This window comes from Xyrauchen texanus, chromosome 25 (genome assembly GCF_025860055.1).
Source record: "Xyrauchen texanus isolate HMW12.3.18 chromosome 25, RBS_HiC_50CHRs, whole genome shotgun sequence".
In the NCBI taxonomy this organism is placed as follows: domain Eukaryota; kingdom Metazoa; phylum Chordata; class Actinopteri; order Cypriniformes; family Catostomidae; genus Xyrauchen; species Xyrauchen texanus.
Window position 1 is genome coordinate 21,940,427 of NC_068300.1, and position 27,290 is coordinate 21,967,716.

The 27,290-nt window shown below is 40.2% G+C and overlaps 1 protein-coding gene across 1 annotated transcript; it reads left to right on the forward strand.

Moving 5' to 3' along the window:
• The first annotated feature begins 24,487 nt into the window (after positions 1–24,487).
• Positions 24,488–26,345, forward strand: LOC127618691 (transcription factor HES-4-B-like). The gene is made up of 4 exons (XM_052091283.1): positions 24,488–24,898; positions 25,019–25,114; positions 25,241–25,328; positions 25,440–26,345. The coding sequence occupies exons 1-4, from the start codon at positions 24,791–24,793 to the stop codon at positions 26,021–26,023; spliced, it is 876 nt and encodes a 291-aa protein (XP_051947243.1). The 5' UTR covers positions 24,488–24,790; the 3' UTR covers positions 26,024–26,345.
• The last annotated feature ends 945 nt before the right edge of the window (positions 26,346–27,290 follow it).

Below are 27,290 nucleotides of genomic sequence, written 5' to 3' on the forward strand. Positions count from 1 at the left end.
ATGGAAGCAGATGAGCTTGCCGCGGCATCGGAGGGCGGGTTATCTGATGCTGAGAACTCCCCTGGGCTGCCGCTTTCGGGCCTGCACGCCCAGGCTGAGGCTGACGCACAGATGACGGACATGCTTTCCCGGGCAGCTGACAGCGTGGGCTTGGACTGGAACCCTCCATCCTCCCCACAACCATCACGGCTCGACGACTGGTTCCTGGGGTCTGGGCACCGCTCACAGCCTCGCCCCCCCCGGTCCCGTTTTTCCCGGAAGTGCATGACGAGCTGACGTCTTCGGCTGGGCAACACCTAACACTTTTGCGAGATTCTACAATCTCCGAGTTGAGTCAGTATCGTCCCGTGTTTTCTCAGGTACCGAGCCCGTAGAACTCGGTGGCACGCCCACGATCTGACCGGGTGAATCGCTTGCACCTAGCGCCCGTCCTCCTAACCAGGGGAAACAGTGCGCCTTCATTCCCAGGAGATCTCAGGTTTGGGACACTGGTCGATTCCTCCCTAGCCCTCGTGGATCGCAGTTCAGCGGAGGAACTCGCTGACCCAAGCCACTGCGGGTACCGCAAGCTACCCTGTACTGGTATAGGTGCTCCACAGGTAAGGCCTCCTTCGGACTCCCCCTGTGTGTAACACCACGGTTCTGTCCCCTGTGGCGAGCTGACTCCCGTGTTTCCCTTAGGCAGTCATGGCTGCCTCGGCTGCCGTGCTGTATGTTCCCCCCTCTATGAGGCTGGATCCACCACCGCACCGACTTTTCCACATAGGCCCTAAGCAGGCCTCTGTTGGTTTTGCCACTTAAACTTGCCTCCCCTCTCGGGTAGGTGTGGCCTCCGCAGGGTCTTCTCCGCCCTGGATAAGGGCTAAGACCCCCTTCCCTCAATGCGTGTAAGGGCCCCGGCCTTAGTTGCTCTATGCGAGAAACATAGAGAGAAAAGAGGCCCGGCCAGGCTTGGCCCGTTCCCAGGTTGGCGGCCAGCACCTTGTTCCCCTCCAGGGTAACGATAAGGAATCCTGATGGCTCAAATGGGGCATTGGGGAAGGGTACGTGCAGCCTGATACAGTTGGTCGTCCTGCACGTAAGAATACCTGCTCGCTCCTGTATCAGCAGTTCACGTACACGGCTCAGCGCATGGCACTTTTATAAGTGGACCCCTAGTGTCGCTTCTCTGACACAACGTGGAGTGAGCGACAGAAGGGGAACGTCTAGGTTACGTATGTAACCTCCGTTCCCAGATGGAGGGAACGAGACATTGTGTCTCCCCTGCCACGTTGCTGAGCCGAGCCACTGTTGTGGCCGGACCATTTCCGGCTCCTCAGAAAAATCCTGAATGAACTCCCGTATTTGTGCCACTTAAATACCCGTATGTCCGGGGGGCGGGACATGCAAATACTGGTTGCCAACTCTCATTGGCCTTTTTTCATAGTCCAGAGGTGAATATCGGCGCTCAAGAGAGACCCCTAGTGTCGCTTCTCTGACACAACGTCTCGTTCCCTCCATCAGGGAACGGAGGACAGACGTTCAACACAATCTTACTTATCCACTTGGCCATGGATTAATAGTTCTTGGTTAGTTTTGCATGCAATTTCAAGGGATAAAACAACCATGTTAAAAAAAACATTTGTTTCCAAGATAATGGCACAAAAACATATAAAAAAAAAAGAAGCAATTTTAGGGTATGATTATATTATTATATTTTTTTTATACAATTTTTAGACAATTAATTAACAAATTCTAAAAATTTCTAGGTGTAAAATATGATTTAATTATAAAAGTTTTTGCATTTCTAAATTTGAAAATTATACTTATACAATATTGTTTTATGTTATGGCAGATAGATTCATCAAGAGCAGACCCATAACACGGATATACAGGGACACTGTTTTGTTGGGAGGCCACTCTATATTCCTATATTAATTTATTTTATTATATATTTATGTAGTTTTACATGTCAGTACACTTCTCTATAGTACAAAAATCTAGACTTTTCCCTTTAGATGTATTTAATTTTTAGCACAAGAAGCATGCACAACTCTGCACACCTGCCTTCAAAATAATTAGAATTAATAATTCAATAAAATAATCTTACATTTATTTTTCCATCCACTTTGATGTATTGTATTAACTGCATCACCCCAAGTCTTCCAGGAATTTGCAGGCAAGATGGGGGTCTGTACAGCAGTTGCATATTCCTTAACAGTGGGGAAGGTTATTTCTGTCAGCACAAATTTTCAGTTTCAAGATGTGATGTGAAAGAAGTGTACCAGTGTGTCACCGCTTCATGTGTGGGACTCAAATCACAGCTGATACCAGGATCAATGAGTTTGTACTGTCCCTGTTGTCCCTATTTAAGCAGCATGCCTCCTTATCTGGAGGGAGGTCCCTTAAACATTATGAAAAGGGCTCTTAATTTAGTCTTTGTGCTTACTGTCTCTAAAGCCTGTTATAAGGAGAGTCAAACGATATAGAGCTGTTGATAAGGATGTGTAAGATATGTCCTTAATTGGATATCTTTCTTTCCCTGTCAAAAGCTACACTTAATGCTGCGCTTGATTCAACGCTTTGGTAACATATTTTAGGAGTGACCAGCGGTGAATATGTTTGCAACACATCAATGAAATTAACTAGAACCTTTATAGCCTCTGTTGGTGACATCATCAGAATGCGCCAGTACCAGGGCTATAAAAAGATGTGCCACATGTGCATTGTCAGGTCTTTTGTCTTCAGGCCACTCTGTGATGTGTTTGTGCTTCTCAAGCCCTCTGTTTCTCTTTGATAGGAGTTAGATTCGTTTGGCAGTGGGCAGAAATCTTTCTTCTTTCTATCATTCAATAGTGGGAAAGACAAGGGAAAAAAATGTGCGATCAACAAAGGAAACATTGTGTGTTTCCATGCTTATGTCCTATGGCTGAATCGGACACACACCAGGGCTTTGATGGTTTGGGGGAAGAGCACGCTGCGCTTGCGTTGGAGCGAGGCGATTGTGAGCATCGTGAGCTGTTCACAGTGAAGATGTTGTGCACTTGTCTCGCTTACTTCCAAAAGCTGGCACCCACCATTCCATCGTGGGGCTCGTGTATGGATCTGGCTGAGGAGCGAGAGATGGGTCCGTCCCTATCACTCGCTCTCACTCCAAGTCCAGCTGGTCCCTCGTGTGTTCTCAAAGCGTGCCCAGTGCCTCATCAGTTCACGAGTGGGACGATGAATCTCTTGGGTCTGCGGACTTTGAGTTGCCGACCTCTGAATGTTCCTTACGTAATGATAAAGTGTTTGAAGTATTACTCGAGGTGGTTGTGGTGACCAGATCACAGCTAGACTGGTCACGCGAACAAGAGACCCCCAAATGGTCGAAACTAGAAGACAGATTTCTGTCTGGTGGTCAGGGGAAGGGAAAACAGAACCAGTCTCTCCCCTTGTTTGAAGAACTCCATGACGAGTTAACTCGTTCATGGAGGAAATCTTGTACTTCCCGTATCTTTGTAACTTCGACATCGCATATTCGACTATCGCAGGTGCTAAGGCACGGGAGTATATGATGATGCCTCAGGTAGAAGAGACACTTGCGGGCTATCTCTCGCCTGGTTCGGCATCATCAGTGAAGAGACAAACTCTCCCCACAAAGCTGGATAACCACCTAAACACTTCTTGTCAAGCAGCAGGTCAGGCTGGTTCCACACTACACACCATGCCTTGATTGACGGGGTTCCACTGGGGGAAACATCCCTTGCTTACTCACTTAAATTCGGTGATTGAGGCCTCACGTTAGAACCAGGATCCCTACATGGGACTTAGCTATAGTCCTTGAGGGTCTGGTTGAAACCCCCTTTGAACCTCTAGAGTAAGTGTCTGACAAGCTCCTGACTCTAAAGATGTATTTTCTTATGGCTATTACTTCTATGAAAATAATTGGGGACATGCAGGCTCTGTCTGTCTTGCCATCCTGCTTAGACTTGGCCCCAGGAATGGCGAAAGTAATATTGCATTCTCATCCTGACTACCTGCCTAAGGTTCCGTTCCTCCGTACATTTGGTCACTCTTGAGGCCTTCTGTCCTCCGTCGTTTACAACGCCGGATCAGGAGATACATTTCAGACTGTGTCCAGTCCGTGCTTTTCAGGCCTGCGTCCACCGTACTTGCTGGTTGCGTATGTCAGGGCAACTATTTGTTTGTCATGGGAGCCGTAACAAGGGGTGGCCGCTACAAAACAGACAATGTCACATTGGGTGAGCGATGCTATTGCCCTTGCCTATAAGGTGCACGGTCAAGCTTTGCCAGTAGGCATCAGGGCTCATTCTACCAGGGGGTCGCTTCTTTTAAAGCTTTGGTGGGGGTGCCCCTCTGCAGCATGTTTGTGATGCGGCAGGCTGTGGGTATTCTCGTTCCCAAAGCACTGAATCAAGCGCAGCATTAAGTGTAGTTTTTGACAAGGAACATCTCAGGTTACTTAACTGTAACCCTTGTTCGCTGAAAAAGCAGAACGAGATGCTGCGCTTCATTGCCGCACTGATGATGTCACAGGACTGCTCTTCAGACAAATATACCTGACGATGCACCTGTGGCACATCTTTTTATAGCCCTGGTACTGGCGCATTCTGATGATGTCACCAACAGAGGCTATAAAGGTTCTAGTCAATTTCATTGACGTTTTGCACACATATTCACAGCTGGTCACTCCTAAAAGACGTTCCCAAAGCACTGAATCAAGCGCAGCATCTCGTTCCGCTTTTTCAGGGAACAAGGGTTAAGTTAAGTAAACTGAGACGATCTGTCATACTGTACACATGGATGGACACTGGAGTGGGAGACTGCAGGATGGACATGTTGCATCTAGGCTAACATAAGATGAGATATAATTATACACTTTTCCTAAAGGCACTTTTCTTGAGCTGGTTTAATGGCACTAAAATGATAGTCCTGTTAAAATGAATAATTATGCTCTATGGGTGTGACAGGTAATACCTGTATTTATCTCAGATTTATCAGATTGGTTCTTAAAAACAGAAGAAGTAGATCCAAGAAGGCTTGCCTTGTCTTTCATGTGCCTAAATTCCAATATAACTGTTGTAATTTAGAGTGAGATCATCACAAGTGTCCTAAAATTATATACATTTCCCATTATTCAACAGGTGTAAAACAGTCATGCTGTGAAAATAAGCCTGGATACTGGGTTGCAGTATTGTCACACCTTTCTTTTCATAATTTTCATATAATCCTCCTTATGTTACTCGGGACAAGTAGGAGACATTTATGCATGTAACAGTATAATGCTTAAAATATTAAAACTAGTCTTGTCAGTCAATTGATTTTTTTATCCTGATTAATCACGTAATTTTTCCAAGTTAATCATGATTAATAATTTCAAAATGCAGAGCTTTGACTTTATGTATACTTCTTTTCCTGTCAAAATGCATTTATTTCCTTTTTTACGAACAAAACATTTATTAACATTTTCCAAACAAAACCATCCATAGTATTAAAATAGAAATGCACTAAAATAGCACTAATTTAAGTAACGTTTCCCAAAGTCTAAGTGGGAATTTGGCTAACTGAAAGAACTAGTCCCCACATAGGTTGAATTTTCATTGCAATAGGTTATATGCTTTGATAAAGCAATCGTGAAGCCACATTCATGATTGCATCGGGGCATCAGCGTCAAGCGCAGCTTTGACCTTCACATGAAAAGTGCTAGTAGACAAAAACATGTCATTCTGTTTTTTGGTGATAGTCAAGAATTGGTGTGATTCTGCGTTAATTGAGGGTGCTTTCAAACCTGGTTCGATTGCTTGGATCGAACCCGAGTTTGTTTCCTCCCCCTCCCGCTGCCCGCGCTGGCCTGTATGCCTCAAATTATTTGGATCTGAACTTTGGATCTGAACCATGGTCCGATCGAGTCATCAATGTGAGTACAAGCAGCAAATGTTCACCACTGTAACATCGAGAAGATATCACTGTGTTGGATGAAGTATTAAAGTTTGTATCTTTGGATTTATCACGAAAACTTGCCATACACAGAACAACACTTGTGTTTATCTCCCACAGATGCATTGAATGTGCAATGGTGTGATAAATATTAGTGTTTGTCTGCTGCAAGCATGCGCATGCATTGCAAGAGATGTGAAGAATGCGAGCTGCACTCTGAAGGTGGTGTATTTGTACACAAGCAGGTTGGAGAAATCAAGGCTGGACTGGGAAGAGAAATCGACCCAGGATTTTATATGGGGGGGGGGGGGCATATCGCGACGCTGTTTTGTGGTCCTTTCTGCATAACGCAGTGGCTCATTTTAGCTTACCATGGCCCATTCCGCCCATTTCACAGCCGACCCACCGGCCTGCTCGGTTCTCCCGATGGCCAGTCCAACCCTGATCGGCCCCAAAGTGCATCGGCCCACTGGAAAAAAGCCCGGTATACCAGATTACCAGTCCAGCCCTGGAAGAAATGCATTATACCATAATAATTGTGATCACAAGCCTGCAAAGACGCAAATTATACATCATCACAAGCAGTTCACTTCCACGATTTGGTACGATTGCGTTCATATCAGCAGCAAACAAATCAGAGTTATTTTCAGGCAGACACGTGTGTGGTTTGTGGGTGTGCACCCAAGATCTAATTTTTACATCATTTGAACTGGGGCACGCACCAAAATTTCTAATGTGAAACCACCCTAAATTGCACCATACATAGGATGAAAAATACTTAATTTCTGTTACAAGTTCCATCTAGGCTTGTTTTGTACAACAAATAGCGTTAAGAGGTATATTCTCCATTACTTGATCACTGACACGACTGTTGTGTTTGTCTGTGGTGTGTCCGTCAGTGTAATAATGTCTCTGGGCAGACACATCGCAAAGTTTCCGCCCTTCCAAACTGTGTTTATGCTGGTTTATCCTTTATTAATTGTAAATGCGTTAATCGCTATTAAGAAAATGTAACATGTTAAACTTTTTTAATTAATAGATTTTATAGCTCTTTTTAAAATCTTTAAAAAGATTTCAGTCTGCATTTGATGTCAAAACACAAAACAGTCTTGCAAACAACATTTGGGGGCATTGGATAAGCCAGTTGAAACAACAGTATAGGTATTTACATGCAATACAAAATCTGGGTAATTGCCAAAATTCTTACTTAAACCGTTTATGAGTTTAATCGGATAAAGGAAAGATGGTAAAGGCGCTTTCATGACCTTACATATTGTCTGCTTTAGCATAATCGATCTAAGGTTGTGCATGTATACATGCTCACTGTTTCTTTGTTTCAACAAATAACTTTTTTACTTGTCTAATCTACTTAAATGGTCCTACAATTATAATTTCACTGTTTAATTGAACATTAGTCTCTGATTGTTGCAGAACCAAACTACAAGTGACCATGAACAGTGATCCCATGTCATTGTTTTAAAATGAGTGCAGATTGCATTAGCATTGTAGCCCCTGTAAACTCCTCCAAACATTTATTTAGGAATCAATTTAGAGGTTCCAGCAATTCTCAGAATTCAATTTGTTTCCACAACCTGTCTTAGTCTACTCTTTTGCACAGACATCAGCAAGAATGATCAAATGTGTGCATTGCAGTGAAGTGACCCATGCCAAGTAAATTCTATCAGTCTGGAACTGGGATTTATAAAAGAGTCTATTGGAACTGGCTCTCAAAAGGTTTTGGGGGTAAAGCCACGATGAAAAGTGCCCAAAGAAAAGGTATTTGGAGATATCAGCAGGCTCTCTGAGGGAAAACAAACTATATAACCAATGTGAGTTGACTTAATCTGATTAGGCTAACCTCATCAACGGCCCTCTTAAAAAAGAGAAGAAAGCCATGAATTGGCCAAAAAAGCTAGGGGATGGGGGATGCTCTCACTTTCTCTAAGAGAACCAAAGGGTCTCAGTGAATACCTCACATGGAAAGGGCATGCTGGTCGGCAGATGGTAAAATGAAAACAACCCATTTGAAAGGCGAAGCAAACACAATTGATCTAAGTTTGTTGAAGGTACAAGAACAACTTAGGAGCAATGAGATTAAAAAATAATGAAGGGAAAAGTCCTAAAAGTCATATACTTTGTATCACACCAACAGTGCTAAACTTTATTATAATCATTCCTGAAATACTCCTGAAGAAATATCTCCATATTTTAATTCATTAATATAGGCTTCCACTTTGTTTTCAAAGCTCCCCATGAGGCCAGTAATAAAGCATGTAAACAAAACATTGTAGAGCCGACACATAGATGTATTAGAGCATTTTAATACAACAATGTTTGGTTTTGAGAAATCCTTAGCAACAGTGTGTTTAACATATCTTCACATGCAAAGACAAATCCTTTAGATCTTTAGCCAGAATTTTACCTTATTAAGGTTATGATCCACTAAAGTAGTTCAGAATGAGTTCTTAAACCTAGCAGCATATAATAAATACATAAAAATAAAGAATCTTACTCTAACTGTAACACAAAGTAGCACATTACTCACTACTACATCTATTTCTAAGAACATGATCTGCCATTGTGAAGCTTGGTGTAGCCTGGGTGACAGATTATTTCCTTAATATTTTGTAATTACATAACATGTTGCAAACAAGCCTTTGTATGATTAGATAAAGACAAGATTTCACCAGAAGAAGTCTTTGGCACAGAAAGGATCTATGTTGTCTGTACAGATAATACAATAGGCCTATACACTAAAATTATTTTGGAGTGGAGTTTACTTAAAAAAAAATAAGAAAACTTGGAAACCATTTCCTTCAGATATTGCAAGTATACAGACCGTATTTTCAAGAAAAGGCTAAACAAAATTATTGGTGGCTATAATTAAAAATTCTTAAGTAAAATGTATAGGCAATAGTCTGTTTCAAGTAAATGGTACTCACTTGTTGAATATACATTTTACTTAAGCAATGCTCACTGAATAAAACCTTGCTTTTGGAAATATACTAGCTTTCAATGTTTGTTTTTTTTACTCATATACCTCATGATACACAGAAGTCTTCCACAGGGAAGATGAATACATGACATGCTATGTAGTGTTTTAGACAACATCACCTTGCATTACTGGAAATAGAAGATTTAGAGCTGCACACACAGGCCTAAACACTTGGCACACAAAACATGATGACGATAACAATCAACAGATAATTTTTATGATCATGAATGGGTCATTTTGAGTAGAGAATGAACTTCAGATACACAAAACAAGAAGTTACCAAACGTAGAAAGTACTTAATATTTTCTGCTATATTTAATTCACCAATATCAAAATATTTTTTTAGTGTATGCTACAGTGTAGGTTGTTTAATCATCCCACCTTCAATAGAACTCATATTGTGCATTCAGTCCTGTGATGTTTCTGTGTTTATGTAATATTCTGGATGTCTTTTCCCCCTAGATTTATTTAAAAATATCCTTTCCTGCCAGTATTTAAAAAGTCAAAAAATCGTAATGGTTCTTCAGTTACCATAAACTCTGTGACAATGTGATCTAAATGAATTCATCATACGTATAAAAACGTCCATTAATGTCAGTATAATTTTGCTTATTTTAGACATTGTATAACAGATCATAAAAAAAAATGTTTTTTTTCCCCACACCATGTCATCTAAATAATTAGCTATTTTTTACCAACAGAATACAAAAAGTAATTTGCATCACGTTGCTTGTATACTGCACCTCCAAAATTTTAATTCCAGCCATTTCCAATTAACTGTTCTCTTAGCATCTATACATACAGTTGCACCATAATATTTTTTAATATATTGATATTTTCACTTCTGGTAAGATGCAAATTAATTTATTGGCTCTGTACTTGTTCAGCTAAATGGAAATGTTGAAAAGTACTTGCTGATTTGTCTTCATAATTGGAACCAAAAGCAATAATGACAATAATCATTGCTATCATTCTAATCTTTGGACAGAATAAAACTTTCCTTCCAATCCATTCCAGTCTGTATTTCCAGAAGACCGGAAACGAGCCTAGCAAAGAGCATGTAAAGATATTGGCCCAACAACAGCACCTAATGCAGGCATAATTGACTGTGTTTGCAGTGTTCTGTGCCTAGATTTGGATGGGGACTGAAACTCATTACCCAACAGCAAATTACCTTTCCCTCAGTGCAAAGAAACCACTGAGCATGCTCAGACAACACTTTCTGGTCAGAGTTAAGTCTAATTACAAAGCACACACTGCCTTGGTGTTTTTTCATCTTCCTTGCCTTTCCTGGCTGAATGTTTCTCCTGTACACTGACGTCAAAATCCATGTCCTTTAACCTACAAATGTAATGTTCTTCTAAATATACAGATCTACAGACTCGCCAGCATATAGACAACATATAAGACTGCTTCAGTCTGCTCCCATTTGTGAACTTTGATTTGATTAGTAAGTCAACTGGTCTTACTGACTTACAAGTTTTAAAATGGTGCCTAAATAAATTATAACATTTGTTTAATCATTATTGTACATTTGATAGTGGTTTTTATCGTGTTGATGTTGTTGTTTCAGTTTCTTTTGCTTGTGGGACCTTTGGAAATGTGGTAGTTTAAAAGTTACTGACATTTCCAGCTATTCTGAAATAAACCCAATACTGTTGAAGAAATATTTGAGCAAAGTATCCACAAAATTAGACAGTATCTGTGTGCCGTTACTATTTTCTGTTTCTAATGAATGATTTAAAACTATGTAGAGAATGCATTGTGTAGGTATAACATATAAAAAGCAAACAGGGACATTTCTAGTTCAGTGGTAAATATGCCATTGAAATTTCACACGTTACTCATCTACGAATTAAAAAAGGGGGACAATTCTGATGCAATGTATTTTGGCTATAGTGAATGTATGTGAATGTGAACTATGGTATATCATACTCTGTTGAACATGTGTCAATGAAATTCTGATATGGAGGTAAAGTTGATCATTTTTAATTGTCTTCTGTTAAATATGAATTCATTCTTTTCTACACTGTATACAGTAGATGACATTGTGGCATAAATTATAAACTAAAAACTAAATACAAACATATATAAACAATGATTGAATATAAGAACCATTGCAGCTGACTCCACACAGGGACACCTGCCCTTGGTCACACTCTTTACATCACTCTTCTTACTCTCTTCTAAAATTTCTTCTCTTCTCCTCTTTTCCTTCACCTTTACCTGGCACTTTCCTAAAAGTAAGACAATAGGCTGCTAACTTGCTTGCTGGCAAACTGACAGAAGAATTTCAAAATAAATTAGCTCACTTCACTTCCATTTCCCTCAGTATTAAAACTGAAATCATTTGAAACCCCATGTATACTGTATATCAGGGCCTGAAATTCATTTCTGAAGGGCTGATTGCCCCCCGTCGGTGCCTCATATTGTTTGGAATGTAGTCATATCACAAAGATTTTCAATATGTTTTGCTAAATTATATTATGTGGCTCCTTATATTGCAGCAGTTCCAAGGTTAGGGTCCCCAGTGTAGGGCTAAAAGTGAGTTAAATGTCCTCCCGTATAGATATGTTTAAGGTTTCTGCTCTATTGAGTTTTAAAACAACAAAAACCTACCTACCTTAAACATGAAATCTACACCTAATATACAATGTCAAAAAATGCAAATGTGACATAAAAAATGCAAATGCTGAAGAAAACACTTCATTTTGTTGTGCTACTTTGTAGTGTTGACTTGTGTGCAAAGGACTTTGGCTGTTCATTTCACCAGGAAACTGCATATGTAAAAATAATTTAGCAAAAATGCAGTTCCCTTATGACTCTGTACACTTGACATTGTGTCACTAAGCTGACACATATGAGGAATGTCCTTCTACACAACCAAGTTGAAGCCTTAAAACAATAACTCCAATTCTAATATTGGCTATGGTGTTTGAGCCTAGCCATTTAGGCGCGAAGCTGTCCGCTATTAGGGCACAAACACTATTCCTCAGAATTTTTTTCTTTCATGACAGCAATTCACCTCTTGTCTAGAAGCCCTCTACTACTTCACCTTCGACATACACAAGTCAGTGGGCGGGAACTTCAAGGAAATGAGAAGCTCCCCTGCAGTGTTCTGGCCAACATTTAGACTGCTTTGAGGCTTCACTGGTGAACGGGCCACTTCAGCTTCCTGATTCCCAGCAGCGCTTCAGCAGGAGTTTTGTATCCTTATAAGCTATTGTGTTATTTTCTATATGTACACTGGCAGCCTAATGTTTGGTATAATGTACAGATTTTGCTCTTATGGAAAGAAATTGGTTATTTTATTCACCAAAGTGGCATTCAACTGATCACAATGTATAGTCATGACATTAATAACATGAAAAATGTCTATTACAATTTGGAATAAACCTTTCAGAATGTCTTAAACTGCTTCGAAGATTTCTCATCAAAAAATCCTCCATTTGCAGCAATGACAGCTTTGCAGATCCTTGGCATTCTATCTGTCAGTTTGTCCAGATACTCAGGTGACATTTCACCCCACACTTCCTGTAGCACTTGCCATAAAGTGGCTGTCTTGTCGGGCACTTCTCACGCACCATACAGTACTTGCTGATCCCACAATAGCTCAATGGGGTTAAGATCCATAACACTCTTTTCCAATTATCTGTTGTCCAATGTCTGTTTCTTTGCCCACTCTAACCTTTTCGTTTTGTTTTTCTGTTTCAAATTAAACTGAAACTGGTGTTGAGCGAGTAGAATTCAATGAATCTGTCAGCTGAGGAAATGTGAGGTGTCTATTTCTCAAACTAGAGACTCTGATGTACTTATCCTCTTGTTTAGTTGTACATCTGGCCTTCCACATCTCTGTCTGTCCTTGTTAGAGCCAGTTGTCCTTTGTCTTGGTAGACTGTAGTGTACACCTTTGTATGAAATCTTCATTTTATTTGGCAATTTCAAGCATTGTATAGCCTTCATTCCTCAAAACAATGACTGACTGACAAGTTTCTAGAAAAATTGTTTCTTTTTGCAATTTTTTTTTTTTATCTAATATTGATCTGAAATTGATCTACTACATACTGTGGCAACTCAAAAACAAACACAAACACAATGTTAAGCTTCATTTAATGAAGCAAATAGCTTTCAACTATGTTTGATATATCTAGTAAGTGATTTTCTAGTACCAAATTAGCATTTTAGCATGATTATTCAAGGATAAGGTGTTGGAGTGATGGCTGCTGGAAATGGGGTCTGCGTAGGTTTGATCAAAAATAAATTTTTTCAAATAGTGATGGTGCTGTTTTTTACATCAGTAATGTCCTGACTATGCTTTGTGATCAGCTGAATGCCACTTTGGTGAATTAAAGTACCAATTTACTTCCAAAATAGCTAAATCTTTAAATTATTTCAAACTCCGAAAGAGGCGGTAGCGGCACATCTCTGCCCATCGAGTAGCAAGGCGTGGAACTTATGCCCTGTTCATCTTTCTAAGCCGTGTCGACTAACGTCCGCACTGGCTGTAAAAGCATACTCAGCAGCGTGCCAAACTGGTTCAGCACTCCAAGCGATGATGGTGTTACAATTTTTCCAAGCTAAGCTCCTCAAACAAATGGAAGAAAGTCATTGCACAGGCCATTGACAAGTCAATGAGTGTTTTTGGATCGTCACATCTGGCTGACCCTCATGAAAATGCATGATGCATGAAAAGCCACTCTATTTTATGCTCTGGTGTCTCCAAACGGCCTTTGCAGAGGCTCTGTGAATATATTTGCTGAGCGCTACCTTACAACTCAGCAACACTCAGGCTATGAGACATTTTACACAGAATAGAGCAGTACATCGTGATGACTTGTCACTGTCTGGCTGCTCTAGCACCATGGACAACGCCAGCCTTCTACCAAAAAGTTGTTATAATGGGTCGAGTTTTCAGAAGGAAAGTGCTGAACTCAAATGTATCAAATACAGGTTGGGACGTCGTGTGCAATGGACACCCGACTTTCGACACCTGGACAGGTGCAAAATAGCCATGACATGTCAACCATCTAGAGCTACTGGCTGTCTTTCTAGCTTTGAGATCTTTTTATTCTGATGTTGTGAATCACCACATTCTGATTCGTTCGGACAACACAAAAGTAGTGGCGTATATATATGTCGCCATTGTAAGATTATATATGCAGAAGAATTCCACCAACATGATTTGAAATGAGAAAAACCCAGCCTTTCAGTTTAGAATGTTTCCACGTCATAAATCAAATGGCCCAGGCATCCTCATTGGTCAGAAAGGCCCCTCCGCAACCTGATCTCCTGATCTTCCACACAGAGTTAAAGCAGACATCTCTTTTGTAAGGTTACAAGGACCATCAGATTTGCACAACTCTAAGACATTTCATCTTAATCTAGCCTTGCTAGATAATGCTGAAAATCACTTTGAACTGTGGTAAAGTTTGTACCTGACAAATTAATGATTATAGACTGATGGACCTTTTTAAAATGTGTGTAGCTATAAGATATAAGTATTTAACTATAAGGCTTAACTTGATAGAATGCAATGATGTGTAAAACCAATGTGATTTTGTAACCAGAGATTTTCATGCTTTGTTACCTACACGTATAACATCCATGAAAATATGTCATGTTAAGTATGTAAGCATTTGCTGGTGTATGAAGAGAAAGCTGATGACAACGAATATCATGTCTCTTGTACCATTCTCAAGATATAAAAGCTCATGTTTAAATATGCACTATTTTTGAGCAGGACATTTTTAAGAGTCTGAAACAAAGGACCATAACTCAACTGTCGGAAAAGACATCCTAGTTGACCATGTGACTCTGAAAAGTCACTTCTGATTGGTGCTGGACACTTTGGGGGATGTGGCCAATTTCAGTTCAAATAGTTCCAAACAGGAAGAACACATTCTCTCTTGTCTCTTCTCCTGTCTCTTCTCTTCTGCCTACATGTGCTTCATCTTCTGCTCCTCTGACTGCTCAAACTTTGCGCTGACTCTTCCACATGTGAGATCCATGGAAGCTCGGGACTCGACGTCCTGAGAAGGAGTAAGTAGGCCTCACTTCACAGCTAACCTCCATAATTCATACAGACAATAAATTCGATCATACAGAAGATCAAAACATCGACAGAATGAACTTTCGGCAAAGAACCAAGCAACACAAAGAACGCAAGTAAACACCACAAAGACAAGCAAGTACATCTCCAATATTGTGCTCAAAGTGCTGGTGTATTAATTAAATCATTTGGATAATCTGATGTAGACTCAAAGAAGGACTCCATAAAGTTCATTTTCACTGTACTGGTCATTTTATTTCACATTCTGTCACTTTTCACCAACCTGTCTTATGTATATATGTGTTAGATTAGATTTATGTTAGAATAGTAATAAAGTTTGTCTGTGTTCAAAGATGACGTGACTGTAGTATATTTTGATAAATATATAAAATCTGTTTCTAAAAGATTTTGCTTCAAAGCTGTACCTAAATACATGTTATATTATTTTCAATAAGCCATGAGAATAATATCACTCCAATAAGTGAATTAATCATAATTCACTTATTAAAGCTAAATCCTTACAGTAGAAATTGTGAGCTGATACAACGAAACGTTGTATTACAATTTACATTGGTGGAGAATCTATTAAGACAAATAATCTAGTTATTTGTCATTTATCTCATTTATAATGGTTGTCGAACGCGACTAATTCCGTTGTACATTTCATTACCTAATAAGGTACAATAAGGACAGTTTAATTTAGTTCATAGCTGTCACGATTCCCTTGTTGTCTGCCCCGTGTTTCACTAGTCATTTTCACAAACTACAATTCCCATAATTCCCGGCCCTCATCACTGCCAGCACTTAGTCATTGTCCTCACCTGTATGTCGTTTAGTCCTCGTTACCCCTGTGTACTTAAGCCCCGTTGTTTGTTCAGTCCTTGTTGATCATTGTTTGTAGATGTTGAATGTAGATGTATGTGAATGTCACCCTTGCTCCCCGTTGATGTTAATCCTGTCTTTGTATTCCTTGGATGTCTTTCGTGTTTTTGTTTTGTTTTTCCCATCGTGGATGTTTTATTTGTTCCAGTCTTGTTTGTCCTATTATTTTCAATTAAACTGCATTTAGATTCTCACCCCTCGTCTGCCTTCGTCTGCCTCCACCTACTATTGTTACAGAACGATCGACCACCATAATGATCTAGCTAACAAAACAAAAACACAAGTGCTGGCATTGATGAGGGCCGGGAATTATGGGAATTGTAGTTTGTGAAAATGACTAGTGAAACACAGGGCAGACAACAAGGGAATCATGACTATAGCACACATATTTCAAGACCCTAAATTCCCTTCTAATATTTAGCATACCAAATATCCTCACATATAATGGTGGTAGAATGCGTGCAAATTACCCTACATAACTGATCCCATCCACATCTCTAAATTATATATGTAATATCCTACACCATGGTGCGCTGGCCCATGTATGGCCGGCAAAATGCAAGTATGCATTTCCCCATGTGCTCCTCCTTCATTCCGTCATCAGCAAAGCAGACATGGGGACTTGTGACTTGGTGACTTGGACTCGAGTCGACTCGAGTCGCTATTTTTATGACTTGTGACTTGACTTGACAAAAAATAAAATACTTGAGACTTGACTCGGACTTGGAAGTTAAAGACTCGGGACTTGACTTGACTTGAGACACGAAAACTTGAATGACTTGAGTGTTAATCACATCATGTTTTCAGTTTGAATATAAAATATATAAATTATTTAAAAAAATAAAGTTGATCCAGCTGGAGCGCAGGCTGAGAATAGTTTTGTCATGACTGGATCACGACACTATAGGCTATCATCAGCCATGCCCTCTCGTACCTTACCCACACCACGCCCACTTAGATCAGATAACACATCAACATGTCAGCCGGAGGGGTAACGTTACCGAGGGTCATCGCTTTCGGCTTCAAAAATTATTATCAAGATGGCAAAAGACGAACAGCGCTTTTCAAGACATGCAACGTTAAGATCGCGGACAGCCAGGCGACAACCTCCAATTTCGTCCGCCATTTGAAGAGCCATTCTGCCCAGTAAGTGCTTGTCAATTTGTTAATTTTATCTGGTTAGTTGGTAGTTAGCTAATGTAATAATAGCAGGGTTCCCACGTGTCCTTGAAATCCTTGAAAGTTTGTGAATCTGAAAAATAAAATTCAAGGCCCTGGAAAGTTCTTGAAAATAAACATACATAGATACAGGTCCTTGAAAGTGCTTGAATTTATTTTGTGCAAGAAGTTTTCTGGAAAAAAAAAATCTGTCCATTAATTTTTTATTTCGCCAACACTTCGTGGCTTATGCTGCATACTAGCCTGCTTGATTTACGTTAGTTACGCGCATTTACGTTAAGTGTTTCCCGCGCGAGGTACTTTGTTTTGTACGTTGCCATGACGTTCACGCGCGCTGGTACCTCAACGTTTCCCACTCACAGACATTGCAAAAATAGGCTTATGGATATACTCTGTGTGAGTGAGTGAGTGAGTGTGGGTGTGGGAGTGTGAGAGCACGAGATTGAGTGTGTGTGTGAGCACGAGAATGAGTGAGTGAGTGAGTGTGGGAGTGTGGGAGAGAGAGAGTGTGTGTGTGAAAGAGAGAGTGTGTGTGAGAAAGAGTGTGCGAGAGAGAGAGTGTGTGTGAGAGAGAGAGAGGAGAAATGTAACAAAGTTTAATGTACATAACTGTGTTTTAGAGAGAGAGAGGGAGGTGTTCAGAGAGGAGTCTGTTGGATGTTAAGCTGTTATTTGTTTTATGGACTCAATGTTGAAAATTTAAAACATTTCAAACGTTACAATTTTGTTTGATTCCATGATGTATTTTACTGAACATGAGTATTGTAATTTACTGACAGTTACTTATATCTTGTCTTTTCACTTTATTATGATCAGATTCTGCAGGTAAAATTAAAATAATAAGGTGACTTGACTTGGATTTGACTTGACATAGCCTGTGACTTGACTTGGACTTGACTTGATATAGCCTGTGACTTGACTTGACTTGACTTGACTTGACTTGCCCAAGAAAAAAATACTTGGGACTTACTTGAGACTTGAAGGTTAAGACTTGAGACTTACTTGAGACTTGCACATGTGTGACTTGGTCCCATCTCTGCAGCAAAGTCCGAGTGGACATGGAAACGGTTCTGTTAATTGCACTGAAATGACCCAATCAGTCCTGCTTGCTGGAGATGGAAATACCATGGAAATACTGCTTAAGAAATATCTTCTCTTTCAAACACAAGGCACAGTTTGGCATCCCCAGCCAGAGCTGCAAAGCCTACGCATGTGTCCTTTGAATGGAGCACAGTGGACGAGCCAGAATTGGCTCGGTCGGTTATGAACACCATATTACAGGCTAGAGTGCCAACCACGAGATGCCTTTACACACTGAAATGGAATGTGTTCACTAATCGATAACTGCCCCATACCTGAAATTCGTACATTTCTTAAGAGCGATCGGATGCAGGGCTCTCTCCGTCTATGCTCAAAATATATGTGATGATTATATCTGTATATCACGCACTTCTATAAGAAAACATGATTTAATCAGAATTCCTAGGGCGTGGGGCAGCTAAATTCCCCTCGCCCGGCTACAGCCCTGACTTGGGACCTATCTTGGTCCTAAAAGAGCCACCCTTTGAGCTTCTGGACTATGTTGAATTGCATGCGTTTCTCTTAAGACTGCTTTACTGCTGGCTTTGGCCTCAGTAATACAGGTTGGTGATTTGCAAGCACTGTCAGTTTACAATTCATTTCTGGAGTTTGGTCCAGGTCTTTCAAAACCACTGTCAAACCCAGAAAAGGCTATGTCCCTAAGGTTATAACCACATCCTTCAGAGTGCAGGTGGTTCACCTTCAAGTCTTTTTCCCTCCTCCATTTAATTTGGATGAGGAACAGTCCTTGAGTTTGTTATGCCCTATGTGAGCGCTACACACATACGCTGAGCGCACACGCTAGTACAGAATGTCTGACCAACTCTTTGTGTGCTATGGAGGATGAACTAAAGGAATGTCCATTTCCAAGCAAAGACTTTCTCAGTGGATCGCTGATATGGGCACCCTGGCTTACGAGTTGCAGGATGCGAATTGCCCAGTTGGTGTGAAAGTACACTCAACTAGAGGCATGGCCTCTTCATGGGCATGGACGAACAATGTGTCCTTACAAGACATATGTTTTGCAGCAGGATGGCCTTCTAAAAACACATTTACAAGGTTTTACAACCCAGATATAATGTCTCTCTCAAAACAAATCCTCTCTGTCTAGAGTGCTTGCTATTTTATTGGCCAAATATATACTTATGCTCCTCTTTTTAAGTACGGGTACCCTGTCACTTTACACAACTGCCTGCATTCAAACCGTTGTGTTCCCAAAGTTACAGACACTAAATAAACTTCCTTTCCAACTGGGTTCGTAAAGGGGTTAATCTATAATATATGACCATAGTTCATATATCTATTTTGAGTATTCCCCTCCTGGCTGACCATAAGGGTCATTCTCTTTTGGCATACTAATGTCGGTCGCCGTCCTGCAGGACTGCGGTATCATGTTTCCTCTCTGGAAGGTTATGTTTTGTAGTGCGGCATGTTGGGACTCTGTTCCCCATATGCATCAGCTTAGTGATGCAATGTTAAGTGTATTGAGTCATAAGGAAACGTCTCGGTTACATACGTAACCTCGGTTCCCTGAGACAAGGGGAATGAGACATTGTGTAAGCTGGCTGCACTACAAGACTCAGAGTTCTTTGAGGTGCGAGCAATGCGCTCTTTTTCCCTCGGTCAGAATATTCTGTGGAATGGTGTTTGCATGCCCGCATTTATAGTGGATAGCTTTGCGTCTAATAGGGCAGGACTCAAACACCATAGCCAATATTAGAACTGCAGTTCTTGTAGAAAGGTTTCAAGCTTAGTGACGCAACATCTCGTTCCCCTCGTCTCAGGGAACTGAGGTTAAGTACAGCCGTGGCCAAAAGTATTGGCAGTGACAGAAATTTTGAGTTTCGCAAATATTTGTGCTTTAGTTGTTGTGGTGTTGATTCACATTGTTTCTAGATTATTGTGCAGTGATCAGATGCATTTTAAATAATTGCAAAAAGCTTAATTGGCCAAAAAAATTACTTTATCACAAAAACCCATTTCACCTTGCACAAAACGACCAGCCAACATAATTTCACTAATCATATCAGCAGCACCTGGGAAAGTGTGAACGAGTACTAGTCAGGTGAAATCACACTATCATTCTGATAGAAGGGAAGAAGTGCTTCCAATCATTGTGTTCTTGTTAGCTATGGTTACCTCTAAAGAAAGACATGCAGCCAGCTTTGCATCATAATGGCCTCACATGCAAGGAAATTGCTGCAAAGAATATTGCACCTGAAAGAACCATTAACCGGATCATCAAGAATTTCAAGGAGAGAGGTTCAACAGCAGCGAAGAAGGCTTCAGGTTCGTCTCAGAGTGTCCAGCAAGCAAGAGCACTGTCTCCTCCTGAGAAGTCAGCTACGGAATCTTGTCACCACCGGTGCAGACCTTGCTCAATATTGGCAGCATGTTATTGTGAGTGCATCTGCACGCACAGTGAGGCAAAGACTTTTGGACAATGGCCTGGTGTCAAGAAGGGCAGCAAAAAAGCCACTTCTCTCCAAGAAAAACATCAAGGACAGATTGAAATTCTGCAGTAAGTACAAGGATTGGACAGCAGATGACTGGTGCAAAGATATTTTCTCTGATGAAGCCCCCTTCCGACTGTTTGGAACATCTGGAAAATTGATAGTCTGGAGAAGAAAAGGTGAACGCTACCATGAGTCCTGTCGTGCCAACAGTGAAGCATCCTGAGACCACTGTTTCCATCAGTTATCTCATATTGTATATCCTGTGGACCTGATTTTATTAATTATACATTTCATTTTGATCAACTCATGATCATTATGCATTATGATGCTTCTTTTCAGTCACTTCTTTCCCAGTAAAGCTCAAAGTAATCTATGCTGTAATGTGCTGACTTACATTTATTATTGTTCTTTGCATATACTTTATTATACATTTAATTCATTTTTCCATGTTATTAATTTAGTCATATACTTATTTTAAATGCATTCATTTTATATAATACATAATATAATTTATTTATAGCTACTATGTGCCTCACCTCGAAGCTGATAACAATGATGATGATTCTTTTCCATTGAGCTTTGCGATTTACAGAGTTTACACAGTGAGATCAATGGTACAGGTGACATAACACAGAAAAGAAGCTTCACAAACTGAAGAAGAGGTAACAGGCGAAACAGCAGAGTAAGCACTAAACAGATATCGTTGAAGATCAAGAGCAAGAGCAAGAGCAAGAGCAAGAGCAAGAGCAAGAGCAAGAGCAAGAGCAAGAGCAAATACAGACAGGTAAATAAACACTGTGTGAGACAGCACGGTCAAACTAGTGTCCTTTGTGTGAGACTTGACAGTGAAGTGGCGTGAAGGTGAGTTATTTATACAGGCAGTGATGAGCGAGTGAATTGAGTGCAGGTGCGGTCAATTAGAAATCGGGTGATGAGGAGCTGAGCGCTGAGGGAGGTGCAGAGCCCGAGGGAGGCGTGACAATGACAAAGATTTCACACATATCTGAGTTCACTGGAAAAACAGCACAGGCACAGCCGATGAATTCAAATATCGACCCTTTGTTTCTTTCAATGATCTGAAATCCTCAGGGGTAAAATGTTAACTGCACACACTCCAATATTTGAGAGAATGTTGGATTATACTGATATCCAGGTTCAGCACGATAAACCAGAGATTCAATTGCTCATGATCATGTATAGGCAATCGATGAAAAGTTTATATTTTTCCTGGCATGCATTTTCTTTGGGATTTCTGAAGGTTGAAGCATCCAGGACACACACACCAAACGACCATTTTGAACAATACACTTATACAAATACAAATCTACAGCAAAGACAACTACATTTTTGTACAGCGCTCCTTCTCTTGGAAATAATGACGTGCTTCCTGCCTCGTCCTCCACATGAAGTGTGACCTTACCAATGAGCTTACATCATCCCTCTATATATAAGTATATAAGTATTTTTTTGTTTCGAAAAAATTATAAATCGCTTGGATTCAGAAGAACTTTATTTGTCAACTGGAAACGTGTAGATTATTTTGATGCACCCTATATATGCATTTTGGATATGAATTTGCCTTGTTTATAGAGGAGGCCTGAAATGAAATCCAAAAAATCTTAAATTCTGTTTTGATGAAGAAAGAAACAGATACATCTTGGATGGCCTGAGAGTGAGTAAATTATCAGCTAACTGAAATTTTTGAGTGAACTATACCTTTAAAGCTGCTATAGCGAGCAGCCCCCTCTGTTGGTCAAAATAAAAAGCACACGATTAACCTTGTTGCCGGTAGTCATGTATTTTCACTTTATGGACTGTTTTGAAAGTGCAGTAAAAATGGGAACATTTCCGGGGACAGCTCCATTCAGAGACAGACCGACAAAAACCGGGACTGTCCCCGGAAAACAGGGACATCTGGTCACCCTACCCTGAGACCTCCGGATCCTGGACAAAGAGGCTTGCAGCATCCCTCAGCTAGTCTCTACAACACATGACAAGAGTCCCCAATCAATGGTCAACAAGCAGCTAAACACAAGACTTAATAAATTCTTATTGCTCTGGTTTTTATCTTCCATATTAAATACATAATAAGTAAAGGATTTAGACTTGAAAGTCTTTTTGTAGCACTTGTAAAATTTTAAGATTTTAAAGTCCCATTTCATGTTTTTTTTTTTTTATGTGGTAGACTACTGTGTAAATAAAACACAGGGGACATTTTAATAAGTGGATTATTATTATGTGTATCCTGTAACATTGTAAGATAATATGTTGCAATAGCACTGGCAAAAAATGTTTTACTCTATTGGTAAATGTGTTTTGATTTCCCTCAATATAGTTGCTCTTTAAAGGGAATAATACATGTTTTTTTTTTTTTTTTAAGCTCACAATCACCTTCTATTAATCTTTTACAAATTCTTTGGTTTACTTGTTAGTAAATTGTATTGCTGAGTTGATAGTGACACCGCTGGTCTCCGCCTTGTGGTCAAATAAAGAAGCACGTTGCTGATTAAACACCTGATATAATCTTCGATAGATGGCGCACGACACCCATAAATTAGTTCTCCCACTGTCAGATCTTAATTTCTTTAGTTGAATATGCCAACAATTATTTAAACTAACTTAAGAATATGTTTTTCAAATGATTTATTTTAATATCAATGATTAATAGGGTATATTTCAACATTTCCTTTCTCTTTTAACCTTTTTGAGTGTCCGAAATAAAAAGCAAAGCGTCTATGAACTCATGAAAATCGAAATTCTTCTCAAATAGATGTTACAGATGCACTGTTTTATTTTTTCCAGACCACAGTGTTTTTATGATATTTTAAGACAAGTCCCCTCAATATCAGCATATGCACGTGTGAAACATTAAGTATTATATATTTTTGTCATCTTTATTTAATGTAAATATCAACGAAATACCCGCACCTTTTTTAACAGTCAGTCAGAAACGATTATAAACAGCAATAAAACAAGCAGCCGTGAAACTTGCTCTCTAACACCCGCAGCCAGCTACTTTAGGAACGGCACGTGCTCGGTGGACTCAGCGGTGCAATGAGCGGGCGCGCAGACTAGCTGGCACGCGGACAGATGTATCAACACCTCCCCCGCGCGCTCTCGGCCTACTGCACTGCTGGAATGATTGACGCGTAAGATATTCACCCAGCCAATGAGAGGAAATTCAGCTCAATATGCATAAAGTCGCCAGCTTCCCATTGGTTTCCTGCGTGCAGCAACGAACCGCCTCGCGTGCCTCTACAGCTGTTTTGCTTCTTTGAAGCGCAACTAGATCCCCGACGTTTTGGCACTTACTGTATTTTATCTTCCTCTATAATGTTCTAAAAAAAACATATCTATATATATTAAAAAAGTTGACAAAATATCCGAAGCAGCTTCCAGTGAAGTGACAAGCTCCATTTAAATCTTAATAACATTTACTAAAATGTATTATTAATGGCAGTGCAAGAAACAATAAAACAGTGTAGTATAGTTGCTGGTGGTGTAAGTATTATACTTCAATAACAATTTAAATAAGCGACATCCTGCTGAAATATATGCTCCATACTATAGCGATTTTTGTACGTTTTTGGCTATTTTAATTATTCCCGATATCATATGAAAGTGTACAGGAATGTTGGTCACTCTTCGTGTAAATGCAGAAATACACAATTTGGCTATGTACAAAAAAAAAGTTGGTAGCAAACAGCAAGAGTATTCCCCCAATTCCCCTTATCACTTCACAGCCAGGCCGACTGCACTCGCCTCTTTGTTGTTTGTCCCTCCAGGGCTGATTGAGCAGCGCGTGACTGACAGCCCGCGGGGGTGTTGTCCAATCAGCAGTCTGCCCGCGCCCAATGGGTGAGTCCGCACGCCTATTGGCTGAAGCGAGTGTGGGAAAGAATGCAGAGAGGGTTTCACACGAACTGGGAGCATGCGATCTATCTATAAATACCGCTGGCGTGTGGCAGTGGGAGATTCGATTTGCCCTCTAAAGCGCTACGCCACACACGCTCGTGTACTCATATGACAGCCTCCCGACTATAAGTCATAAAGCTTATAAGAGGGACTTGCACTCTCTCTTGTGACCATTTAAGATCTTGGCTACGCTCCGAATCTTGGTCACGCTTTAAATATTCAGAGTCTGCCTCTGCGTTTTTAAATACCACAGACGGAATATAAACACTTTTTGATTTTTGGGGGGCATATACTGGACACAACTTTGGTTCGATCATGCCAGCCGATATTATGGAGAAGCAGACCGCATCCCCTATTGCTGGTGCCCCTGCCAGTGGATCCCATACTCCGGACAAACCAAAGAATGCCAGCGAGCATAGAAAGGTAAATAACAGAACATAATATAATGCGTCACTTTTTTTGCGAATTTGTAGGCTATTTTTTGTTGAATAAGAGGTTGCCATGCCATAAATAATGATGCTTATGATGTTTTCACATCTGCAGTCTTCAAAGCCAATCATGGAGAAACGCCGCAGAGCGAGAATCAACGAAAGCCTCGGCCAGCTGAAGACCTTGATTCTTGATGCTCTTAAAAAAGATGTAAGTGTAGGCTATATTAAAGTCGGCCTCTTTTTCTCATTTTTTTCATTTGAGGATAAATCATCTATAAAGCAAATTATTTTTAAAATAAAATTCATAATGATTTTTCTTTCTTCTCATTTACAGAGCTCCAGACACTCAAAATTGGAGAAAGCTGATATTCTTGAGATGACAGTCAAGCACTTGCGTAATCTGCAGCGTGTTCAGATGACTGGTAGGCCTATATTACAAGTCCTTGCAATTAAACATTAAACACGTCATTTTAAATATGTTTTAATGTTAATATGTTTCCTTCATTAACATTACTTTTTCATTAATTTTCTAGCAGCCATGTCAGCTGACACCAACGTCCTGAGCAAGTATCGGGCGGGCTTCAACGAGTGCATGAACGAGGTGACACGATTTCTCTCTACCTGTGAGGGGGTGAATATGGAGGTTAGGTCACGGCTTCTCAACCACCTGTCCGGTTGTTTGGGACAGATGATCGCCATGAACTACCCACAACCTTCCCCGGCTCAACAGGCACATTTGGCTCAACCTCTTCACGTGCAGCTTCCTTCTTCCTTGCCCATCAACAGCGCCGCAATGGGCTCCAAACTCAGTCCTTCAGAAGCAGTCTCACCTAAAGTTTTTGGAGGATTCCAGCTGGTGCCAGCCACTGATGGACAGTTTGCTTTTCTAATTCCCAACCCAGCTTTCGCTTCTGCAACAACCCCAGTCATTCCCCTCTACGCAAATGCAAGCCTTCCCGTTACTGTCAACTCCAGTCCCCTCCAGGCCAGCTCAGCACCCACGGTAGCATCTCCTGTCCAAGGAATGACATCCTTCGTGGGCGTTTCACAGTCCGTCAGTCCCATTGGTGTTAGTGCTGGCGTAGAAGGCAATGAACCAGTGTGGCGACCCTGGTAGACTTGCTCATCCCATACGAACTTATAAAACAGTTTTTCATGATGAAGAAATATATTGCGTTCCATTTTAAGGGACTATATTAACATTCTGTTGAACATGGCACAAATGTTTGTTTGCTGATTCCAAAATTTGGATGTTGTTAATGAATATGCTGTGAATTCATCAGAATAACACTTAATGTTTATAAAAAAAAAGTACTTTTTTAAATGAAATAATTTAGTTTTGTACAAAGTTTGTAAAAGATTGTATCATGCCAAAGCTTTCTTGTTTTTTTTTTTTTTCAGGATGAGTGTTTATGTTTGATGCTAAATAAATCAAAATAACGAAATAATTTAGTTATGCCTTTTTTATCCAGATCTGCACTTGTTAATATAAATCTACAGCACCCATATAATCTTAGTTTTTAAAAATCTAGTGTATGTCTATTGTAAAGACAGTATTTCTTTTTATATATATATTTTTTTAATTAAATTAATAATAAGCATATTTTAAACGAGATTTTGTTATGTAATTTTTGACTTACAACTGCTCACTTAGCAAAGTTGAAGCTTAAAAAAAAGTTAAATCTTTCTATATTAAAGTCCCAAATTTCTAGCAATACTAGCCTATGTATTTGTCTTAGTTTTCTAATTCTGGCGGGAAGAGTCTATATCACCATAAAGTGTTGCAGGTTGTAATGACAAAGGCAATGAGAGGTTTTTCTTCTTTTCATTTGCAAAAAACATCTGAAAAGGGTCTCATCCTGTATGCAGCGGGATCTTTAAGAAGTCCTAAACCCTCATTCACTGGCCTGGGAAATACGCTTTGGGTTAATGTCACTAACAGATTGCCTCAGTGAAAAGAGAATGTGGAAGAATCCTCTCCTCCTTTGTATAGCAGTCGCTTTAAGCTGTATAGCTGTATCCCTGAATGGCCCGTGAGGTGCTTTCGTGCCTTTTTTCTGACTAGGTTACATCAATCTAAAACATCAAACTCCTTTCCTCTCAAGAATTTAAATTCCATTAAAACACATAACATTTTATTTTAAATGCAGCGTGGATATTTTGACCTCTCCTAGATCTTAGGCTACTTTTTATGTTATCGTTGGACGTAAACTCATCATCCCTTTGCGCGTGAGCTCCGGAACTGGGAGACGTGTCTTGCGGGCTGTCGGCATTGCGTTTGCCGTGTGTCTGCCACTTGCAGTCAGCGGCTCACTTCGTTTCGGATTAGGTTGCACACCCTGGTGACCGGCGGCAATAGGGCTTCCCACTTAACAACTCATTCC

What these genes read in the sequence shown, in the direction of transcription:
- LOC127618691 (XM_052091283.1), top strand. Translation starts at nt 24,791, where the DNA reads ATGCCAGCCGATATTATGGAGAAGCAGACCGCATCCCCTATTGCTGGT. An exon ending in ATGCCAGCGAGCATAGAAAG is followed by an intron (nt 24,899 to 25,018) that starts GTAAATAACAGA and finishes TCACATCTGCAG; the next exon opens with TCTTCAAAGCCAATCATGGA. An exon ending in GCAGCGTGTTCAGATGACTG is followed by an intron (nt 25,329 to 25,439) that starts GTAGGCCTATAT and finishes TTAATTTTCTAG; the next exon opens with CAGCCATGTCAGCTGACACC.